General features: G+C 36.8%; 1 protein-coding gene across 1 annotated transcript; it reads left to right on the plus strand.

Annotated features, from left to right (window-relative positions):
- Positions 1-9,346: 9,346 nt before the first annotated feature.
- Positions 9,347-14,042, plus strand: LOC112589027 (uncharacterized). Its single transcript, XM_025300731.1, has 5 exons — positions 9,347-9,381; positions 11,657-11,757; positions 12,342-12,434; positions 12,978-13,116; positions 13,432-14,042. Exons 1-5 carry the CDS (start codon positions 9,347-9,349, stop codon positions 13,676-13,678), a joined length of 615 nt encoding a protein of 204 aa, XP_025156516.1. The 3' UTR covers positions 13,679-14,042.
- The last annotated feature ends 11,568 nt before the right edge of the window (positions 14,043-25,610 follow it).

Genomic DNA, 25,610 nt, shown 5'->3' on the forward strand with positions numbered 1-25,610 from the left:
TAAACAGAGTATCGAAGCTATTGAACATCGCTGGGAAAAGTGTAATGAGCTAAAAGGAGACTATGTAAAAAAATAAAGATATTTTTTCCCAAATTTTTTGTGTTTTCTTTGTTAGGTCAGGTACTTCTGGGACTACCCTCGTAAGATGGTTTTAACAGCTCATAATACAGCATTCTTTGTATATCCCACCAGATACCATAGGAGGACCTTATGACCATGAATATTTCGTTTTGGCTCTAATGTAGAGAATTCTCCGGGATTTACTCACGACTTTTTGCGACTGGGATTGTCTTGATTAATGCATTTTTCGTCTCCGGTCATAATTCGATACATAAGAGACTTGTGTTTGTGTCTATTGAGCAGCGAAAGGCAAATGGTGACTCAGCTGGCAATAGTATTCTTGGATAATTAACGGGGAACCCATTTTCCTTCCTTCAGAATTTTCCCCATTTCATGAAAGCGTCGAATTACAATACTCTGATTAACATGTAACCTTCTCGCAAGTTCTACACTCGATTGAATAGAATCTTTTTGCAATAACGCTTCCGAGTCATCCGAATCCATTTCTTGCAATCGCCCGGCACGCTTCTTGTCTTTCAAGTCAAAATCGCCACTTTTAAAGCGCCAAAATCACTCATGACATCAACTTTTAGCTACCATTCCCTCACTATAAGTTTCGCAAATGCTTCTGGTTGCTTCGACAGCTGTTTTGTGCTACTGAAATAAAAAAAGCATGCAAAGACAAATACGCATTTTATCGACTTCCATCTCCATACAAATTAAAAATGATTATGTTAATAAATATGACTTTTCACGTATCAGTTTCTATGTGGGTTGACCAATATTGACATAATCTAACAAAAATGCGCCGCAAATGTAAATTATTTATAATATCATCTATACGCAAATGCTTTTGTATATCCCTAATATTTAAGGACAAGTTGAAAATATGTTACTAAAAACGTATTGTTAGAGAAATTTTACTCGCATGTCATGCGAGTATAATGATTTCATCATAATCATTATTAAACAAAATAATAAAAAATTAAAATTGATATAATTCGTATTAATTGTTTAACGTATTAATTGTTTAAACGAGTATTGTCTCATCATACTTTTGTGTATTAACATAACATACTAATTTATTGCATGTTATTTAATATTTCAGAGTTTGAAAGCCTCCGCATCGTATGTATCCGTTTTATACGCAATGTATTGACGCCGATGAAACTTAAAACGTACACACTTATTATAAAATCAAAGTAGTATCTGTTATATTCAATATAAATATATATATATGTATGTTATATGTATACATACACATGTTATATACAACATATACGCGCGTTCGCGCATACGCACACGCATACAGTTATTTATAATTTTGTCTTTATGTATTATAGTGATACGATACATGTGATACTACCATGTTTTCTCTCATAAACTAATTTCTTCTTTCTACATTTTTTTTTTCTTTTATCTTCCGTGATAAAATTGGTCGTATATTAAATTATGTAGTATATATTATTATAATTAGAACAATTTCTTATCATTATAATTAGGGTTATTTCTTATTATCATAATTAGAATAATTGTACAATATTCGATTTTAAGATAAGATCGTACGGTAATTGTAATCAATATAACTCTTAAAACATAAATAAATTGGTCGACACTAAAGTTAAAAATTCTAATATCTTTAACCTATGTAATTTAATAATTTAATAAGTACTTTATAAGTATGCACAAAGTTATTTAATAAGTAAAGAGACAGTAAATAGGTAACCAGACAGAAAGTTGTAATTCGAAAAATATCTAAATAATAAATATGATACTTTAAAAGTCATATGTAAATTGACATATTTATATATTTGACATATTTATTGTCACTTAAAAACAGATGTTTGACTATTATTTTTGTTAATATAATACTAATTTTGATAATAATAACTCTGAAATTTGTTTCATTATAGTTAGTATCCTCTCGAAAAGTGCACTTTTGAAAAACAGCATTCAATAATAAAAATTTTATTTTCATTTTTGTATTTATGGGTGTAAAATTTTTTAGTATTTATTCTAGGATAATCAAGTAATATGGTAAAAGTAGGAATATAGAAAGAGGCCGGTTCTAAGCCAAAACGCTGAATCAGCACTGCTAGCAAGATGTCTGCAGCCGTATATTCTCCCCTCCTCCGTATACTCGCCCCAACTTAAATGATGCCCCCCCTCCCCATCCATATTATCCCCATTGCTCGGGTGCCACTTCTCCATTCAGCCGTATAATCGGATAATATCACTCTCTTTTTTACCGATCCTCTAGTCTAAAGATAATTATTTTTTATCGACGTTCAATTAGCTCCCCCCCCCCCATTAATTGGTTACTCATTCTAATTAACACGTCCGCTTTACCGACATGTACGGTAGATACTTTCAGAGAAGAGCCTGAGAGCGGTACACCGGATTTTTCTTTTCATTGAGCAGCCCAGTAAGTAAAATGCTAGCAGAATGCGCGCAGATTGACGTCAATTTCGATCAGATCTCCACATCAAAATCATAGCCATCTGTGTCCTCATTAGGCTCATGTTTTGTCGATAGGACCTGTGTGATAGACCGTGCGAGCAGATTGTCGGCAGAAACCGCGCAGGTCCTGCTGACAAACTACGCGTAGAATCTGCGCGTAGAGTTTGCTCGGTTTCTGCCGCCAATCTGCCGTCAAATTACTGCAAGTCTTGCGCAGTTTTTGCTACAAATCTGCCGTCAAATATCCGACAATCTAGCGTATATTTGACCGCAGATTGGCGGCATAATATGATATAACAGATTCTGCGTTAAATTTGTTGCCTATTTGCCATCAAACTATGATAGCAGGCTTTGTTCGAAATCTGCTCGCGCAGGTTTGGCTATCTGGGAGTATAGGATATACAAAATACGTACTGTGCCTAGGTATTAAGCCTATTGGCACTCGATTTACATGAAAATTAAGCTTATTCTAATAGTAGTACATAAGAGTCCCTAGGAAGGTAAATAGCAGGTAACTAGGCTTAATCTATATGTACAGTCGTTGTTTAATATAACTTAAAGGAGTGTACATCTTAGTCATTATGTCATTATTTAAGTATCTAATCATGTACATATTTGCACACATACAGAGTGTATAAAAGGTACCGGGATAATGAATTATCACAAAAACTAGCATTTTAGAAAAAAATGTTTCAAACAAAAATTGTAGGGTTTCAAGAGATCTATTTACTGACATGAGTTTGACCTTGGGTGGCGTTGCCAAGGTTAAGATAAGGTCACCTTGTATTTTTTAAACGAGTCCCCCCCCATTTTTTATTGCATATTCTTATAACCCTTCTTCAGTCCTTTTCAAAACACTATAACTTTTTCTACTTTGAGTAAGCAGTTTCGAAGTTATCGAGCTTTTTATAATAAGATAACCAGCCAACCAAGACCAGATCTAAGAAGTATCCAGGCAGCCAAGGCAAGATCAAAGAAGTGTCCAGCCAGCCAAGGCAAAATCAAAGAAGTATCCAGCCAATCAAGGCAAGATCAAAGAAGTATCCAGCCAGCCAAGACATGATCAAAGAAGTATCCAGCCAGCTAAGGCAAGATGATCATAAAGGAAAACTAGCAATTGAAAGCTCGATTAATGTATTAAATGTTCAAATTGTTCACCACTCATTGTTTGACAATGCGCTAATCGATGATAAAAACCTTCTTCTATGTATTCATTTTCTATGCATCTTCTATGTATTCATTAGGTATAAGTGCCACTTCGTCAAGAATCCGACCTCGTAGATTATTTAGATTCCGATGTTTAGTTTTGTATACTTGATCTTTTAGATAACCTCAGAGAAAGTAGTCGAGAAGTGTCAAATACGTGACTATATTGGCCACTCGATCTTGGCCACAGCTTCTCCTCCCTATCCACCGTTCAGGAAAAATTGTGTCTAAATAAATACGAATGTTTCGTCCATAAAGCAGTGGTGCACCATCCTGTTGAAACCATCATCTATTGAAAGTCTCCGCCAACGATCGCGTTGATTGCAGGGACGATTTGATTTCTCAGCATGTCTTTATATGAATATACAGGGTGCACGATTTATCTGAAGACATTGAAATATCTCGAGAACTATGCATTGGATAAAAAAAAATGGTTAATGAAAGTTGTTAGTCTCGAAGGGGGACATCCAATGATACCAAACTCGACCTCCCACCCCACCCCCTGGGGGTGGGGGTTGAGGGCAACTTTGAAATCTTAAATGGAAACCCCCATTTTTTATTGCAGATACGGATTCTACGCCACAAAATACGTAAATTTTGTTCGAAACTTTTTTTTTATTCGTGATAGATGGCGCTGTAATCGCAAAAAATTATGTTTTCCGCAACTCTCTAGAAATGATCATTGGATTGAGAAATAAAAAATACCTGTTCAATATTTTTAAAGAACATAATAAAAGTTATTCCCCCCCCCCATCCTCTCGGGGTAGGGTGGATAGTAACGTTCAAATCTTAAATGGGAACCCGAATCGAAGAGGGAACTGCTCGACGCGCCTTTCTGTGGGGTTACCTAAAAGATAAGGTTTACAACAAGTGCCAACAACTCGTGAAAACGTGGTAGAACGCATAAGAAACGCTTGCGCTGAAACTCCCGCAGATATGCTTCTATCCTGTGTACAGTCATTTGAAAAAAGGATCAATAAGCGTATTGAAGTTGAAGGTAAAAATTTCGAACACTTACTCTAATTAATTGAACAGTGAGAGGCAAGGGGACTCACATTAAAAAAGCACCCGAAGGGAACATAAAACTACTACGTCCTCGTCGTTGTTCCTGTGTAACGCTAAAAGTAGTTTCTCGGAAAAATTCAACGCTATCTATCACGAATGAAAAAAATTGTTTCAATAAAAATTTCACGTACAATCTAATTCTGCAATGAAAAATGTGGGTCCCCATTTGAGATTTGAACGTTACCACCCACCCTACCCCGAGAGGATGGGGGGGAATAACTTTTATTATGTTCTTTAAAAATATTGAACAGATACTTTTTATTTCTCAATCCAATGATCATTTCTGGAGAATTGCGGAAAATATAATTTTTTGCGATTACAGCGCCATCTATCACGAATCAAAAAAAAGGTTTCGGACAAAATTTACGTATTTTGTGGCGTAGAATCCGTATCTGCAACAAAAAATGGGGGTTTCTATTTAAGATTTCAAAGTTGCCCCCAACCCCCACCCCCAGGGGGTGGGGTGGGAGGTCGAGTTTGGTATCATTGGATGTCCCCCTTCGAGACTAACAACTTTCATTAACCACTTTTTTTTATCCAATGCATAGGTCTCGAGATATTTCAATGTCTTCAGATAAATCGTGCACTCTGTATACATATAAGATCACGATATTCGTCATTATCGCTACTTACATATAAACGAAAGGTAAGAAATGAAATATATGCGGTGGGATATTAATTTGTGAATTCGTTGCAACTGATGATTCATCTCGTCCATCTCTTTCTGAAGACTGCAAAGTGGAAGTGATATTTTAAAAGGATATCTCACGTACCATTTCCACACTTGGGTGAAAAGGTAAATATCTATAATTATGTTTTATATTGTAGATACTGTCAAAGCATTTCTTGAGAACAAAGTAGGAAAATATAATGAAGAAGATATGAAAAAAAGAGTAGAAACGAAGAAAAAAAAGAAAAAGAGAAAAAACGTGAGAAGAAAGCAGAAAAACGTTTAGTCAATCTATATAAAATTGAAGATCGCTGTGAGGTATCTGTTCCAAATCAACGAAAACGAAGACCTACAGTTTTATATGTTGGTCAGCAGAAAATTATTATTTATAAAATAATCTTATACCAATAAAATTCATCTTTGTTTGAATCATGTATCCTGATTCTATATAAACATTTTATAACTATAGATAAAACTGAATTTAAAGATGACTGGTGGACTGGTGTTAAGTACAATGAAACTCTTGGCAAAAATGATTGAAGGTACAAGCATATATTTAATATTTCCTTATACTATACCAATACATATCTTTTTCTTGCTTAATTTATTTTGTGCTTATTATGTTTTCATTAGGCTGGGTCTACAATAGGTGTAATAAGCTTTTAGTTATTTGGTATAAGCTTTACCAATCGCTTCCCATTTCATTTCCTTTATGTTGTGATTTTTATAATATTTATTATCTTTTGCATACAAACAGGGATTTGCTTGTACAATTGTTATTAACACTTCGTCGCCAATGTCAGCAACATATTCTTCGTTGTCGGACATTTTGCCAAACCAAATCGAAACGTGCGTGAAAACGTGTACATATGCCTAAATAACTTTTCTTATTGGCTGAAAGAAATCGGCCTTAAGCTTTAATTCTTAACTTCAAAAGTTTGGATCTACCCAACTTTACTGCCAGCGCTGAAAATTTATAGTTTACGTGACACAAACTATATATTTTCAGTATTGAGAATGAATATCAGAACATAGCTTATATTGTTGCCTATGTTATTGCATTTTGAATAAGGTAAGTTTTGGAAACATCCCACATTAGTTATATACATTGTTCGAGCGTATACTCTTAAATAATTTTGTTACAGAAGTTGGTTAACATGGCCAATATAGTAATATCAGGTGTAGTAAAAAGAAATCCATTATTTTTGCATGAAATTGAAGGCTTTAATTACCATAGTTAGAATGATCCGATTTAGGTCAAATATGCGCCGTTTTGTTCGATAACTTGTTGCCATTTTGAAAGTAATTTCATTATGCCTCTCTCATAGAAGCCCTCGTCCCTATTGGCAAAAAATTGAGACAGTCGATTTTCACAAGCCTCTCTTGAAGCGAATTTTCCACCAGCAAAATTGTTTGCCATGGACAGGAACAGATGGTAATCACTTGGTGCCAGGTCCGGACTATAAGGTGGATGCATAAGAACCTCCCATCCAAGCTCCCGGAGCTTCTGGCGAGTCACTATCGATGTGTGTGGCCTGGCGTTGTCCTGATGGAACACAATTCCTCTCCTATTGGCCAAAGCTGGCCGCTTCTGGGCGATTGCTTCCTTCAGACGGTCCAATTGTTGACAGTACAGTTCCGAGTTAAGAGTTTTGCTGTAGGGGAGCAGCTCATAGTAGATAATTCCCTGCCAATCCCACCAAACACACAGCAAAACCTTCCTGGCCGTCAATCCTGGCTTGGCCACCGCCAAGCTTCCGCCGGCTCACCGCGATTCGACCACGACCGTTTTCGCTTGACGTTGTCGTAAGTGATCCACTTTTCATCACCAGTCACCAACCGCTTCAGAAATGGGTCGATTTTGTTGCGATGCAAAAGCGATTCGCAGATGGAAATTCGGTCCATGAGGTTTTTTTCGTTAACTCGTGTGGCATCCATACATCGAGCTTCTTTTTGTATCCAGCCTTATTCAAATGGTTCCAAACGGTTTTTTGTGCAATCTTTAGCTCTTGGGTAATCGAAACAGTGCTTACATGACGGTCGGATTCGACAATGTCCATGATTTTATCGATATTTTCGACAATTGGCCTTCCAGTGCGTGGTGCATCTTTGACATCGAAATTACCGGAACGGAATCGACAAAACCAAAATTGCGCGTGATTGGCTGTTACAGTATCAGGACCATAAACACTATTTACATTTTCAGCCGCCTGGCTTGCGTTTTCGCCTTTATCGAAGAAAAACTGTAAAATATAGCGTATTTTCTCTTTACTAGTGTCCATCTTTGATGCGCGCTCAAACAAAACTGAGTCAACTAATTACAAAACTGTCACAAAAGTTTTTTTAGTACGAAATCTCATCTTTCTAACGCCATCTAGTGGAACCCGATCGGACTTATACAACGCGAGATACAGATAACTAAAGCCATCTATTGGAAAAATAATGGATTTCTTTTTACTACACCTAATATTATTGGTGCTGATATGCTTGCTGAAGCAGAAAGACATGTACAAAGAAATGGGAAACATTTCCGAACCCGAGAAGATCTATTTGAACTTCCAGAAAACCAATTCATAAAATTATTTCATTTAACTAGAAGACAGGCTGACAATATTATTGATATCGTAGAGCAATACCATCATCCAAAAAGATCTTCAGCATTAGATGCATCTGTGGAAGTAAGTTACTTGATTCCATATCTATCAATATTATACCTGCTTTTTGTATCCATCTCTATTAATCGTCATGTGGAGAAAAATTCCCGCTTTTGTTATTGCTCTTTCTCTATTGGTTAAGAGTCTCCTGACAGTAGCGACAATACCGCTGTCGAGTCGCATGCGACAATTGTCACAGGGGCTCGATTCCCGACGGCGTGCGAGTGAGATGCATATGCGAAAATGTACAATTTACGTTACATATAATATAGATTTTCGTATGCGCATCTCATTCGCATGCCGTCAGAAATCGAGTCCCAGATGTCATGCGACAATTCTCGCATGCGACATATCTCATACGCTTTCAAGTGGTCTGTTTTTTTTAGCTGCACTACTGAACTGGTGCAATAAGTTAAAGTGAGAAAAAATATAGTTGTCTCATTCTAACTTATTGCACTAGTTCCGCAGTGACCGCAGTGCAGCTGAAAAGAACAGACCAAATAATTGAGCCCCAGAGTTTTGTTGTCAGTTGTCAGCAGGGGGTTCAAACTCCCCGTATTTTTTGACTCCGAAAGTTCAGTTCAGTGGTCGGTGCTCCAGGCGGCAGCACAGTCGATCCCTCTCTTTTCCTCTCTCTTCCCCTTGTCCACAAGTTGATTTTGATTTGTTTTGCCTTGACCGTTAATGGTTAAACAATTCAATACAGCATAGTGCAATTAACGCTAAACGCAAATTTTTCAGTGCTATTAGTGTTTATGTAGTGAATATTCTATAATATATTATAACGTGTTTTTTTTCATTTTTAGTTGTATAGTAAATTACAGTGTTTAAGTGTATAAGTGATTTATAGTGTATAAATGTTTAATTGATAGTGTTTAAGTGATTTATAGTGTTTAATTATTATAGTGTTTAATTATTATTAGTAAATAATAGTGATTGCATTACATATATATAGTTATTACAATATTTTATATATCCTTATTATATTAGATATTATATTATATATTATTAGTTTATATATTATTTATTATATTAGATATTATAATATATATTAGATTTCAATTTATTATATAATTTATTATAGTTATTAGTTATAGTCATAGTTATAATACAATTAAAATTTTAGCTACATTTATAGAAATATGGTGCATAAATGTTGTGTGTCCAATTGCACATCAAATAAAAATATTCCAAGGCACCAATTTCCAAAAGATGTGCAACGAACAGAAATATGGCTTGCAGCAATAAAAAGAACAGACCTGATTGGTAAGTGTGCATATATATTTCTATATGCTTGTTTATTTTGTTCTTTCTTCCTCTTTCTCTCTCTCGCTTTCCTTTTCTTAATATATATATATATATATATATATACAAGGGCAGTCTGAAAAGTTCTCGGCCTAACAATAAAAGAAAATTTGTTTTGCCGTGAAATATTTTATTTTTCAATATAATCTCCTGAAACTTCAATACATTTATTCCAACGTTTTTCCAATAATTCAATACCATCATTAAAGTGTGATTCCGGAAGGTCCTTTTCGCTCTGGTGTATAGTGATGGATCCAAGTTTCATCAACAGTTATGAAACAACGCTTGATATCCATTTTATTTTGCTTAAAATGATCCAAACACGCTTGAGAAATACGCATTCGAATGCGTTTTTGGTCCATTGTTAGCAAATGTGGCACCTATCTTGCACAAAGCTTTTTCAACTGATGCTGCTACTCGAATGACTTGACAAATCGAATAAAATTTTACATGGGTTTATATCAGGGATGCCATTTTCCAATACAATTATAGTTTGACAGTTTCTAATGCCATGTATATGTCAGGTCGATAACTTTTCAAACTATGCTTACGTATATACCTCTGTAGCATTCAAGATCATTATGTCACAATGAAGTCACATTATAATGACGTGTGAATGTTCGCATTATCACAGGCATGATATCACTGTGACATCACTGTTATTCAACTGGGAATTTCACCTCATAGTAATGTCACTGACATCATGTCTGTGATAATGCGGACATTCACATAATATAATGTTAATATGACTTCATTGTGACATAAATGCTTGTGACATAATGACCTTAAATGCTACGCAGGTATATTTTATTAATTTTGAAATTTATTTGATATATGTTTGTGCATTTATATATATATATGTAAATAAATGCATATGTTTTAAATATAGTCTCTTTTTTATGTGTTACAGGTGTACAAAGGAAAATATTAGATAAGTTACATATGTAACACGATTCAACATTATATTATTATTTTTACTACTTTTTTTCAAATAGTTTACTTATTATATTTACCTGTTATATATATTTTGTTATATTTTAATTTTTGTGCAACAAAAAACTAATAAAAGTAATATGTAATTATGTTCTATTTTAATGTAATTAAATGTACAAATGTATACATTGATAAATATCTTTGTGTGCATTGTAATATATTTTAATAATATAATATTAACATATATATATATTATAATCCTCCCAATAATATTGTTTGCACAAATTAATAACAAAGTGATAAGTTTCTGAGCGATGTTATTAAGTTTAACTGTTATTTACTGTACTTAAGATTATAAATGAAAACTATTTTAAATGTGTGAAACATTTTTTACGTAGTCTTAAGAAACGTAAATAACATTTAAACTTTACAATATCGCTCAGGAACTTATAAATTTAATTTTAATATCTAAGTATGTACCACACGCGCGCGGTGTGATTTAAATATGGCGGCAACCTCCCCACCACTCGTTCCTTAGTTCGTTACTTCCGGGCTGGTGCTCCAGGCGGCGCTGAAAATAGTGTCCCCTTCTCACAAGAGGCGAGTTTGAACCCCCTGGTTGTCAGTTGTAGCATGCAGAGAGGAGTGACACGTAGGAGTAAATAATTTACACATAAATGGATTCGAGAATTACATAGCAGAACTGATACGTCAGGATATTGTGAAGGATCATCTTCAAGTGAACGCTTTAATACAAGTAAATATATGTATATATATGTGTGATTCTATCTCATAAACTATGAGATATAACCTCAATCTCAACTTTAGATTAACATCAATTCTGGAAAAAGAAGAAGGAAAGAAGAAGAGAAAATTAATATCATGTTTGACAATAATAAATAGTAGGATCATATTTATAATAATAAATAATATGTTAGGAATTATATTCTGATAAGCCAAATAACAAATCACTATGTATTTTCTGTTAAGGACATATAACAATGCACTGGGCTGTTGAAAGCATTAGACGAATTCAATACCGAAGATAGGACCAAAATTGCAGTGTTAGAATCCTCCATAGAGCGATTAGCATCTGTTGCTGAAACCGAACCAAATGAGAAGAAGAAGAGTTGTTGTCCATCGTTGAGAGCTATAAGGATCAATTAAATATGTTCTTGGTGGTCTTTCGCAAGGCTAATGTCGTTAGCACTTGTATCATAGAAATAGATAAATTAGCTAGGGAGAATCTGCTCTCCTTGCCAGAGTGGCAAAATGCTCTTCGTAAACGACGAGACAAATAAAGTTTGATAGATTCTTCTAGCCAAATCACAGACAAATTATTCAGCATCGTAAGGCATCTAGCTGAGACAACTCAGAGAAGTGCTGATATATTGGACATATTGTGTACGTACTATATTTTTGAATTATTTCATAAAAATATTGAATTTATTAGATATCTATCATGCAGAATGAAGCAGCTATTATCCTATCTTGAATATCTTGAACATATGAGATGTGAGAATAGAAAAATATTTAACAGAAAATACATGGTACTGAAACAATTGTCTTATAGTAGTAAAGTTTTATTTTCTAAGTAAACTAAGCTTTAAAAATCTAAATCCTTTATCATTTTTTCCTAAGTTATTTTTTAAATAAAATGTTTTAATTAAAAATGTAATAAAATTTATTAAAATGTTTTTTTGTATCATGACTGATTTTGAATCATTCTTTATTGTAGGTGATTGTATTTCTTTTAATAACTGTTATCGAAAAATAAACTCAGAAACAGCATTCCATTAAAAAAAACAAAGGTGACTTTCAAATCTTGAGAATCACCTGAAAAAAAGCGTTATCACCGTAAGGATTACTTCTGCACCATGTAATTTCTCTCTTTGTTAGATAAATTCTTATTTATTATTATCGTCTCACTATATATTGTCTGTTTAAGAATAATTATTACGATTCTACCGATTTTGCTGTTGTTTCAGTAACATCCTCTGACAAGGTTGATAACACGAGAAACGAGCTGGAGCATCAAGAGCAAGTGATAGTGCAATCGGGAAAGCTCTTAGGAAAATATGGTAAATGCGAAGTCACTGATGAAGTATTACTTGCATTGGCCTTCGCGTTCTTCCTCGCCTGCATGTTTTACATTTCACAAAAGAGACTGTTCTGAAAGCCCTTTGTATGTGATATTAATGAAATGGACTGATCATTTACGGTGATATTGCGATTGTAACATATTGCGCAGGAACTCTCACGATAAATGACATAGAGAATGTATGTACTATTTAAGAGGAGAAATCGGGTGAGTTTTTACAAGTATTTTAATGGCTTTACGCGTGTGTGGATAAATTGCTCGTTAATCTCTGAAGGACTTTTTCATTCGGTCACCAAATCTTATTAAATAAACTCAACTGGTTGTATATAATGGTGTCCTGTAAGAAGATAAAATATTTATTAAATTTCAAAATGTATACACGTTTCTACTATTCATTATCACTAAAATAACGATGTCGTATCGCGAGACGCTATGGAAATTAATTGCTCATACATTTTTACAACCGCTTATGAATTCCTCCCTGGTGACTATTCCGTCTCTGTCTATGTCCATCTCCTTGAAGAACTTGTCCACTTGGATGTTAACTGCAGGCTGGATGGTCTGCGCGTCCTGCACTATCTCATAAATCGCGGATATTATGACCAACATTTCTCGCTTCGTGATGCAACCGTCTCCATCAAAATCGTAGAATCTAATGAAAAGTAGGTCCAGAGAGTATTTCGCATGTTATAACCTTCGAGATTACTGACTTCAATAAGTATCAGTGATCAAATATTTAATAAATATCCAATAATCAAGCAAAATTTCTATTGCGACTAATATTAACATTTTTAAATGTCACTTTTTAACTTTGAATATTATTCCGAGGAAAAATGATTATATATATAAGTTTTCTCTGCACAGCCATCATTAAACAGCAAGAAAAAGGTAAAGTACAAAGTGGTCAGTCTGTGCCCGAAGAAGTTACAAAAAATTAAACCGAACTTCTTAACTGACACGAAATAAAAATCTTTTAGGTTGCGCTCGAAAATGAACCTGGAATCAGACAGTCCGTTACTAACAGCTCATCATTACTGCTCATCCAAATATCCAAGAGAGCTGATCGACCATGCCGTTCACGATCGATGCTGTGAAAGACGAAGATCGCTGAAGCTGATGAAATCATCACCGTCCTTATCGAAACTGTGGAAGACGATTTGCGTGTATCTGGTTGGGTCGCCCAATGGGAATAGTTTTTGGCGTATGCGGGTTTCAAATCGCTAGGCGTCGCACTGTTTGCGCAGCATCTCCGCCGGCGGACCGTATCGTCGTCAGTCCCGAAAAGACGGGACTCTTAGCTGAAAATATTTGAGCGAACATTAATTTAGAACGCGATGTCGTAAACTTCTCGCGAAGAAATGGGAAAGAGATCTTTCCTTCTAAGTATTCTCTTGACGCGTGAAAAATTGGTCGCAAGTTTTGATACTTTTTTTGTAATCTTTTCTCGTAAGTTCTTGTAGTATGTAACGATTACCGTGCGCGTGTTAGCTCGTTTCTGTAGTGGAAAGTAAAAATAAGAATTCTGAATAGTTTTGTATACTAATATTTCTTTCGTAGTCATAACATAAACTTATACAATGTGAATTAACCCTTTCGTGTCTGACTTTTTTCTAGAAATAATCTGCGTCTAATTCACGTCTTACTAAAGGTTTTTAGAATTTCTGATTATGAATTTATAGTCAAAATTTCAAAATTCAGAATAGTACCTATAGTTGTAAAATATTTATATAGAAATTATATAGAATACACAAGTCAATATGTCCGCATATATTTCATTTCTCACCTTTCGTTTACATGTAAATAACGATAATTACGAATATCGTGATCTTATACGTATATATATTTATATAATAAATTACACAGTCTGTTTTGTTAAATATTTATTTCTATATACACCTTTCCTTTTTTAAATGCAGAATTGTAATTAAAATTTAGCAATATACAGGGTGCACGATTTATCTGAAGACATTGAAATATCTCGAGAACTATGCATTGGATAAAAAAAAGTGGTTAATGAAAGTTGTTAGTCTCGAAGGGGGACATCCAATGATACCAAACTCGACCTCCCACCCCACCCCCTGGGGGTAGGGGTTGGGGGCAACTTTGAAATCTTAAATGGAAACCTCCATTTTTTATTGCAGATACGGATTCTACGCTACAAAATACGTAAATTTTGTCCGAAACTTTTTTTTTTATTCGTGACAGATGGCGCTGTAATCGCAAAAAATTATATTTTCCGCAATTCTCTAGAAATGATCATTGGATTGAGAAATAAAAAATACCTGTTCAATATTTTTAAAGAACATAATAAAAGTTATTCCCTCTCCCATCCTCTCGAAGTAGGGTGGGTGATAACGTTCAAATCTCAAATGGGGACCCACATTTTTCATTGCAGAATTAGATTGTACGTGAAACTTTTATTGAAACAATTTTTTTCATTCGTGATAGATAGCGTTGAATTTTTCCGAAAAACTACTTTTAGCGTTACATAGGAACAACGACGAGGACGTAGTAGTTTTATGTTCCCTTCGGGTGCTTTTTTAATGTGAGTCCCCTTGCCTCTCACAGATCGGGGTGCTTTTTTAATGTGAGTCCCCTTGCCTCTCACTGTTCAATTAATTAGAGTAAGTGTTCGAAATTTTTACCTTCAACTTCAATACACTTATTGATCCTTTTTTCAAATGTCTGTACACAGGATAGAAGCATATCTGCGGGAGTTTTAGCGCAAGCGTTTCTTATGCGTTCTACCATGTTTTCACGAGTTGTTGGCACTTGTTGATAAACCTTATCTTTTAGGTAACCCCACAGAAAGAAATCCGGCGATGTCAAATCAGGCGACCTAGCAGGCCAATTAATCGGGCCACCTCTGCCAATCTACCGACCATTGTAATCACGGTCTAATACTTCCCGTGCTGCTATTGAGTTATACGCTGGGCAACCGTCATGCAGATTTAAACGTTACCACCCACCCTACCCCGAAAGGATGGGAGGGGGAATAATTTTTATTATGTTCTTTAAAAATATTGGACAGGTATTTTTTATTTCTCAATCCAATGATCATTTCTGGAGAATTGCGGAAAATATAATTTTTTGCGATTACAGCGCCATCTATCACGAATCAAAAAAAAAGTTTCGGACAAAATTTATGTATTTTGTGGCGTAGAATCCATATCTGCAATAAAAAATGGGGGTTTCCATTTAAGATTTCAAAGTTGCGCCCAACCTCCACCCCCAGGGGATGGGGTGGGAGGTCGAGTTTGGTATCATTGGATGTCCCCCTTCGAGACTAACAACTTTCATTAACCACTTTTTTTTATCCAATGCATAGTTCTCGAGATATTTCAATGTCTTCAGATAAATCGTGCACCCTGTATAGGTTAGGACCCTGTATAGGTTTAAAACCCAACGTACATCGCCACCATCTCGATCAGCTGATTGAGTGCAAGACTTGCTGCGGATTTGCTGCCAATTTGCTTTCGTGTCTTGTGCGCAAGTGTTGCTCAGTGTTTGGTGCCTATTTGGTGTTAAGTTATGCGCAGCAAAACTTGCATTGTTTTTGCTGCAAATTTACTGCAAGTTGCCCCGCATCAAGCCTTGACGTCAAAACACAATCCTAAAGAGGACACAGTTGCATATGGTTTTGGCATCAAGTTTTGGTCGAATTTGCTGCCAATTTGCGCTCAATTTGCACTCATTTTGCTCATTGGGCTGATAAGATTTTAATATAATTTTCATATTTTATTTCATTATTGATTAAAATAACAAATGGAACAAATACAAGGTGGTTTAAATATGAATTTAATTTAATTAAGTAATTTTGTGTGTGTGTATGGTAAGATATATATATTCAATATAATATGAAATAATATTTACCCATAATTTCTTTTAAATTCATATGAAATTCATTCACTTTACCACTCATTAATAACATTAGCAAGAACATAGACACCCTAAAACTAGAGAACGTACACACGTCATTATATAAACTGCCTCGTAAAGGTTAGGAAATAGATATAGAAAGACCTATGAAGGTCTTTCTATTTCCAGCACTTCGGATGACAACCGAAACAGCCCAATGATGCACGATTCTACTTACATAGTTACTTTCTTTATATAGACAGGAAATTTCTTTCTATTTCTTCGTCTATCATTTTACGTAATTCCATTGCTGCTTTTTTGGTATAAACATGCAACACGACTTAAAAACTCGACCTAAAGTTTGAGCATAAAAGTTGATATTGGTGTGTGTAGGATTATATTAGCCTACTACTTAGTGATTAGGAGGAGTACAGTCGTTTATTATCTTTATATCGCTTTATTATTTACATTATTTATAATAACGTTCGCGGTATGCGAGGTGTGGCTGCGTTAAAGTCACCAAGATAGGCCCGTAGCACGGGAGTTCCGGCAAATGCTCCTGGTCGCTCGAGTCGCTCCAACGTTGTGTGTGTCCTGTCGAAGTTCCTGGCGAGGTACCCCTACACACTCAGGCCGGAGGAGTTGTCTGCGTAGCGGCGTTCGCTACTTTGCGTCCCCACAGGCTAGGCGGTAAACTCCGTAGTCTAGGAGAGGTTTGCCGCCGCTCGAGACGCTGGTCTTCCGTTACCAAATAATGCGCCGGTGGACAAGTGAGTGCTCGCTCGGTCCTAATCGCCAGGTACGAAGGCTGACTTCGCTGCGAGGTTCGGAGTAGTCCCCTCCTGGGCTGATCGGCGTCTCCGCGTGGCGAGGTGATCTTGCGGTGGCGGCTGGCTTGGCGGATACGACGACTGCCACTCGGGTTGCTGCTGCTGGCGTTCGGGCATCCGCCGTGCGTGTTGCTGCGTCTGGAGCTCTGACGACCGCTGCTGCTAGGCTGTCAAGCGGGCGCTTACTTGTTCGCTGTGGCCCCGTTACCTGAGCTATCGGGAGACGAGTCCGGCTAATGGCAGTGCAGCGACTAACCGGGGTGTGACCACCCTATAACAGTCCTACGGAGTGGTGTGGTCGGCGGCAACGGCCGGGTACGCTTCCGTAGCATGTGCTCTCACAAAAATAGCTTGCTCTCCTCAAGAAGGCAAAGCTAGCGTATTCGCCAAAATTCCAAGCGATCGTCTCGAGTATCTCTCAAGCGCTGGAAATGGAATGGTGATCCTGCTCGCCGTAGTGCTCTTTATATCATTATCCATGCTGATTATTGAAATCGCGATTCGTGTCTTCGTCCGACACCTATCGTCTGATCCTTGCGGCACGTGAGTTAATCACGCGTACTGTGTGTGCGACGCGGTAGACTTGCGTGCCGTGGCGCGTGCCGGGGCGCGCGTTATCACGCGCGTCTGCCGTGCGTACGCAGGGACGCAGCGCTTACTCTGCGGCTCAGGGCCGCTGGCGGTACGCCATAGTGTATAAAGATTTGTTTATCCATAAAGAAAAACAAATACATAAAATGTCATGCAGCGGCGGTTCTCAACAAGATGAAAGTTCGTAAGTAATAATGTCTTTGCTAATTAAAGTAATATAAATAGAACTTCAAGGTATAAATTAACCTCAAAAATATTTTATTCAATAACTGTGAAAAGAAACGGAAAAGGCTCTAATTGGACTGCAGAGGAAACAAGAACTTTTATTGCTGTTTGTATTGAAAAGAGGATCCTATCCTATCTAAAAAAGTGCGTGTTATCGTGAATGTATTTCTTATCGAATCGTTGAAGCCTCTTTTCCGCGATGTTGATTGGCCGTGTCGACTGTCTCAATCGTCTCGATCGGTCATGGCTGCATTCGTGTCGCTCGCAGCTGTCATCGCAGCGAATGATAGCTGAATGACAGTTTGTACGAAAGGAGTTATAATGGGGTTATATCAGGTTAACAATTTTATAACATAAAATAATAAGGTATAATATATTTTTTCTTCTTTATCGGGTAATGGTAATAAATATAACGAGAGAGAGAGAGAAAGAGGAGAGTGTAAGAGAGAGGTTGTGCGAGTGTGAGAGAGAAAGAGAGAGAGTGAGTGAGAGAGAGTGTGTGTGTGTGTGTGTGAGAGTGAGAGAAAGAGAGAGAGAGAGAGAGAGAGAGAGAGTGAGGGAGGGAAAGTGTAAGAGAAAGGGTGTGTGTGAGAAAGAGAGTATGAGAGAGAGAGAGAGAGAGATTGTGGGAGAGACATTGTGTGAGAGTGTGAGAGAGTGTGTGAGAGAGAGAGAATGTGAGAGAGAGACAGTGTGTGAGAGAGAGTGCGAAGGAGGGAGAATGAGATAGAGGGAGAGGGAGGGAGAGGGAGAGAGAGAGAGAGAGTACGAGAGAGAGAGGGAGGGAGAGTGAGAGAGAGAGAGTGAGAGAGAAAGGCAGAGGGGGTGAGAGAGGGAGAGAAAGAGTGTGGGAGAGAAAGAGAGAGAGAGAGTGTGGGAGGGAGAGAGGGGGAGGGAGAGAGGGAGAGAGTGGGAGAGGGAGAGAGAGGGAGGGACGGAGGGAGAGAGTGGGGGAGAGAGGGAGGAGGAGGGAAGGAGATAGGGAGATGGAGGGGAGATGAGAGAGGGGGAGAGAAAGGAGAGAGAAAGGAGAGAGAGAGAGAGAGGAGAGAGAGAGAAAGAGGAGAGAGAGAGGAGAGAGAGAAGAGAGAAAGGAGAGAGAGGAGAGAGAGAGGAGAGAGAGGAGAGAGAGAGAGAGTGAGAGAGAGAGAGAGAGGAGAGAGAGTGAGGAGAGAGAGAGAGAGAGAGGAGAGAGAGAGAAAGGAGAGAGTAGAGAGAGAGAAGAGAGAGGAGAGAGATGGAGAGGAGAGAGAGAGAGAGGAGAGAGAGAGAGGAGAGAGAGGAGAGAGATGGAGAGGAGAGAGAGAGAGGAGAGAGAGAGAGAATGATCTTTATTTAGCTTTCTCAGCTATTAGTTATACATTAAGTTTCTTACTATCTAGGTATAGAAGATATAATATAATTTTTTAACATACACTTAAATGCTACTAGCCTCTCACATCGCTTTATATCCCTCGGCAAAGCATTATACAATTTTCTCCTTCATAAAACAAACACTTTTGCGTACTTCTTGTATTTCGATGTGGTATTACAATATTTTCACTTTGTCTACTTTGCCTCTCGTTCGCATCTCCTACTATCTCTAACCTATTTCTAGGATCCTGCGGCAACATCCCTTTTATTATTTTAAAGATGAAAATACATACGTTGTAACGTAATCTTTGCCTTATGGACATAAATTGTAGTGCTTGCAGCATTCTATCTATTTTGGTATGTCTGTCACATTGCAATATGACCCGCATGGCACGGTTTTGCACTACTTGCAGTTTTGTCAGCTGAGTTTCACTCATACCCGTTTGTATTGTTGCACAATATTCAAAGTGTGGTGCTATAATTGATTTATAAACCATGCATCTAGCATTACCCGAAATATCGTTATCAATTCTATTTAAGAAGCTTATTTTTTTCCCTATTTTCTTTATCATGTAATCGCAATGATCTTCAAATCGGAGTTTACTATCTATAATTACACCAAGATACTTCATCTTTTCCACTCTTTCAATCACAGTACCGTCTAGACATTTTAATACAGTATTTCTCTTCAATTCTTTTCTTACACTTTTAATTAACATATATTTTGTTTTAGACGCATTCATTTTCAATTCATTTACATTCATCCATTTCTCTACTAAAGGTAATGCTATATTTAATTTTCGTTCCACTTCTTCACTACTCCCTCCTTTTATATATATTAACGTATCATCTGCAAACATTTTTATACTACACTCCTCCGAACTAATATTTACTATGTCATTTATATATACGGTAAATAATAAGGGTCCCAATACAGATCCCTGTGGAACTCCATACTTTGTCCTAATACACTTTGACCATTTATTATTAAATCTAACTTGTTGCGATCTTATTTAAATACGATCGCAACCATTCTAATACTGTTCCTCTTATTCCATATTGGTGTAATTTTCCCAGTAGTCGCTTCCTATCTATAGTTTCGAATGCACGTTTGAAATCCAAAAATATCACACCTACAATTTCACCTTTGCTAATTGACAATTTCCAATCATCTATGACAGATTGGATTGCTGTTTCACATGTGAATGTTGTTTTCTAAAACCCGATTGTTGCTCTGTAATAATATTATTACTTTCTAAATTATTACTTTATATATTTCAAGTTGTTCTTTTACTATTAACTCTAATACTTTTTCATAAATTGGCAATATATTAATTGGTCTATATTCACTTGCTTTCATTGGTTTTTGCACTTTTGGAATTGGTATTATTGTGGATGTTTTCCATCCCTCTGGACATACACCATTTCTCAACGATTCATTTAATAATGACAAGAATTCGTCCTTAATCGCGTGAAAACTTATTTTTAGTATGCCGCTACTTATTCCTTCTTCCGTTCCTTTCTTATTTGGCAAGCCCATAACAGTACTTTCTAACTTTAGCACATTTATCAATTCAAAATTCTCTATAATTCCTTTATTTTCTATGACATAAATAGTTTCTTTTTGACTCTTATTATCATTTACTTCTATGGATACAAGTATATCATTAATACTCTGTATATAAAATAAATTAAACATATCCGCTAAATTGCGTTCTTCCTTACTCTCTAACATTTCAAAATCTACCTCCTTTACTTCTTTTGTCCCTGTAGTTTTTCCCCTTATTACTTCTTTTAGAGTTTTCCACATCAATACAGAATCATGTCTATTATTATCTATCATATTCTCATAATATTCTTTCTTATTTTTCCTTACTAATTTAACAACTGTATTTCTTTCAATCTTAAATTGCTGCCAATCTTGCTCATCTCCTGTGTATATCGCTTTCTTATATGCTTTATCTCTTACTTTCGACGCTATTCTTATGTCATCTGAAAACCATTTTTTCCCTTCCCATATTTTTGGAATTATAAACTTTTTCTTTGGTGCTATAATATCTAATGCATTTACTATATTTTGAACAAATTTTTTAGCTCTTTCATTTACATTTAATTCTTGTCTTAGTTCAAGTCCTCTTTCTACTGTTTCTAGGAATTTGTCTACATGAAATTTACTAAAGTCTCTACCTATAACTTCCTTATACTTATCCCCATTGATATTTATATTAAGCTCAACGCATAGCCACGAATGGTCAGTTATCTTAGGTGTATCATATACTTTACAATTTATCTTCTGATTAGCAAAAACTAAATCAATCATTGTTCGACTATCTTTCGTAACTCTCGTTAGCTTATCGACGTATTGTTTCATGCCAAAACCATTCCCGTTTTTAATTTCTTTGCATAATACGAATCTGTCATTAAATCTGTATTAAAGTCCCCTATAACTATGCATTGATCTCTCACAGCTAGTAGTTCCACTATATCCTCTAGAAATCTTATGAAGTCTCCATCTGAAGCACTGGGTGAGTGGTACACCACCATTATCACCCCTTTGTACGTAGTATCTTTTACTTCTATTGCTGTACACCAATAATTTGCTATTATTTTTTCTTCTAATATTACCTCATGTTTAATATCGTCTCTGATGTATAACATTACTCCTCCCGTATTTCTATTTTCCGCGTCACATCTAACAATATTATAACCTGGAATGTTCACTTCACTATCTTCAATGCCTGGAGTGTGGGAGAGAAAGAGAGAGTGTGAGAGAGAGTGTGTGTGAGAGAAAGAATGAGAGGGAGAATGAGAGAGAGAGAGAGAGAGAGAGAGAGAGAGAGAGAATGAGATGGAGAAAGAGAATGAGATGGAGAGAGAGAGAGAGTGAGAGAGAGAATGTGAGAAAGGGAGTGGGTGAGAGAGAGAGAATGAGAAAGAAGGTGTGAGACAGAGAGAAAAAGAGTTTGAGCGTGAGAGAGTGAGGCAGAGAGAGGGAGTGAGAGAGTGTGTGTGAGACAGAGAATATGAGAGAGAGAGGGGGGGGAGAGAGTATGTGTGTGTGTGATACTAAGAAAGAGATCACGCAGATAGCGCTTTCCTTCTCTACTACCCGAAGCTTGCCGAACGCCGAGTGCACACGGACACGGCTCAACACGTGCATACGTTCCCCTTCCATGTGAGCGGGCTTGGTGGCAATGCAGCGAATCTGGCAGCTCTGGATGAGCCATCATCGCATTTGGAGATAATGGCCACGTTTACACCGTATACTTAGGCCGCGGCCTATATCCCAAATTCGACCTTAAGGGTCAGAGCACAAACTTCTGCATAACGCATAATACACAACGCATAAGAGAATCAACCAATCAGAGTTCTTCATTTCCCTCCTCAGGACAGAAATTAAGAACTCTGATTGGTTGATTCTCTTATGTGTTGTGTATTATGCGTTATGCAGAAGTCTGTGCTCTGGCCCTTAAGGTCGAATTTGAGGTATAGGCCGCGGCCTAAGTATACGGTGTAAACGTGGCCAATGCCTGTGGAGGACCAATGGACCGAGGATAAGCAAGGACAGCCACGGACAGGAATAGGATGAGCGGGTGAACGGAGAGGGAAAGAAAGAGAAAAGAGGTGGTATTGACAAATCGGCACTTTTTAGTGCCATCCCAGCAAACACAAAGTTACAGTTATAAAACTTACTTATAATCTTTTATTCAGTATAAATGTTGAATAAAAAATTATAATAGTTATATAACAGTTATACTGCGTTTGCTGGGACCCAATTTGCTCAAACTGGGAAGCCTCTGCGCAATGAAAAAACAATCGGCACTTGTAAGTGCCAATTTCTATTGGCACGCAACCACATTACGTGTTACATAAATCTGCACTTTTCAGTGCAACGTGATATTTTATCCGTGATATTTTATATCAACATATGAAAAATTAATTGAAATCTTTGCTTACAAAAATGGATCATTAGAGCCAAACAATGGTGACAAGGACAATCTAAGCAACGTCTCAACCCTGACTGCACCGTACGTGGCAAGCACGTCACTACAACGTAATAACGTCATAGCAACGTGCTTGCCACGTCCGTGCAGACAGGAAATATTCACTGCTGATCTACAGTTGCTGAGTCAGCGATGGAAGCACAAATAAAATTGCATTTGAAATTATAATTAATTTCACTTTACATATATTATGTTATGTACTTTTATAATAAAAATAAAATTTTTTTCACTGCATTACAGTTTCTTTCTCTTCCCTGCGCAGACGTGGCAAGCACGTCGCTATGACGTCATTACGTTGTAGCGATGTGCCACATGCGGTGCAGTCAGGGTTTACATTAAAGACATAAATATTATCAATATTGGTATAGGTCAGGGACCATTTAAATAGCTGTTTAAATGCGCTATTAACGAACAGGTTTTGCTTGTTTTTAGCCGTCAAACTGCTGTCAGGTTATGTGCGCAGAATCTGCGCGTTTTCTGCTGTCAATCTGCTGTCAGGTTATGTGCGCAGGCTCTGTGTACTTTCTGCCGTCAATCTGCCGTTAAATTCTATTAGCAGACTCTGTCGGCAGAACATAAGTCAAATGCGGACACAGATGTCTATGGATTTGTCGACAGATTCTGCGCGAATCTGCCGCCAATCTGTCAACAGTCTGCGGACAAATTGTTAACTGGGATAGTATATTGTACTATGAAGATTTTGGTAAAAACATTAATTGATTTACATATTGTTACAAATAATTATATCTTCAATTACCCTTTTCCACCCCAAACAATTAAAAACTGATAAAACAATTATTTTTAGTTAAATATATAACTTTGTACACAAATCTACCAACATTTATTCAATATTAATAACTTCTTCAATTAAATGAATAACATTAATAATAAATAATTTTTAATAAATTTATGTATAAATTTGTACTATTTTAGTGAAAAGTACAAATTTTAATTAGCAGTAATTGTAATACATTGTATAGCCGTAAAAATAAATCGGTATTTGCAATTATATTGTTGTGCCCGCGCGTGAAAGAAATAACTCGAGATATACTAAACGAGAAAAGCTTTATTTACAGCCTAGAAAAACGGATCTCAATCAATTCCAAAATAATCGCACGAATTCGCCTTACGTCCGTACACCGTGACAGGACTAGAGCGACTCTCTTATTATTCCAGTTGTTAGTAAACAAATTCCTTGACAACGATAACAGCTGTCAAACACTCTCTATATGCCTTTTTCACAGAGCGTCTTCTCCCAAGAGCGTGGGAACAATACGTTCCCCAAAGGTGTGGACACAACACTGTCCCTTCTCTTCCAAAATTGTCGTCCCGACAATCCCATGGAAAAAGTTGTTCGTGATGCTCTTCTTCAAGTCTGTCTCCAAAATTTCACGCCATCTTTGCTGCTCCAGGGCACCTTTGGCGATCCTTTGTCACAACCTGGACTGCTGTCTCAGGTTCTCTTGACTACGCCATCTCTTGTCCCAACAGCTACCAGGCCGAAAAGTTGTCGACGTGACTCTCGAAGTCCCAGCTCACCGCTCTTCAGCTTCTTCTTCGGATAAGGGGGGGGTATAACCCGTGGACCCGACGTTCTTTAAAAGAACACCCCTAATCCCCGCCCCGGTATTCACCCAAAGCCTCACGGAAAAACCACGGTCAAAAACCGTGAGGAGGGCGGTCCTTAACGGATCTCAGTGGAAAAAGACGTCAGCGACTCGGAAAACGGAAAAGGAAAGAGGAATGGGAAATTCTGAAAAAGGAAAAGAAAACAAACAAGTATATGTATATACATGTATTGATTCTTTTAATTTTATTTAATATCTCTTTCTCGAAAAGGAGCCAAACGATCTGCATGAACCACTTTTCTTTTATGTTTGAAAGATTTGCCTATACAAAACACGACATCACTAAGTTTCTTTATAATTATAAAAGGTCCTTCCCAAGAACTTTGCAATTTCGGAGCTTTTCCTATTGTACGACGAGGATTGAAAAACCAAACCTTTTGACCTTGTTCAAATGTCACTTGTCTAGAACGTTGATCATACCAAGATTTGGTATTTTGAGACCTAATTTGAAGACGACGTCTAGCAAAACGATGAATTTCATCCAGTTTTTTCCTTAATTTAATAGTGTACTTTTCTTCTTCTTTATCTTTAACTGAGGGAGGCCGACCTCGAAGAAGATCTAAAGGTAAACGAAGATCCTGACCAAGATACATTTCGGCTGGAGAAACTCCAGTTACTTCATGTTTAGAGGAGCGAAAAGCCAGTAGAAACAAAGAAATCCATTTAT

Source organism: Harpegnathos saltator, unplaced genomic scaffold (genome assembly GCF_003227715.2).
Source record: "Harpegnathos saltator strain DR-91 unplaced genomic scaffold, Hsal_v8.6 scaffold110, whole genome shotgun sequence".
In the NCBI taxonomy this organism is placed as follows: domain Eukaryota; kingdom Metazoa; phylum Arthropoda; class Insecta; order Hymenoptera; family Formicidae; genus Harpegnathos; species Harpegnathos saltator.

Bases quoted from the DNA above. Each gene is read 5' to 3' on its own strand.
- LOC112589027 (XM_025300731.1), top strand. From the start codon at position 9,347: ATGGCTTGCAGCAATAAAAAGAACAGACCTGATTG. The intron at 11,758-12,341 runs GTACGTACTATA...CTGTTGTTTCAG, and splicing joins TGATATATTGGACATATTGT to TAACATCCTCTGACAAGGTT. The intron at 12,435-12,977 runs GTAAATGCGAAG...ATCTCCTTGAAG, and splicing joins AAAGCTCTTAGGAAAATATG to AACTTGTCCACTTGGATGTT.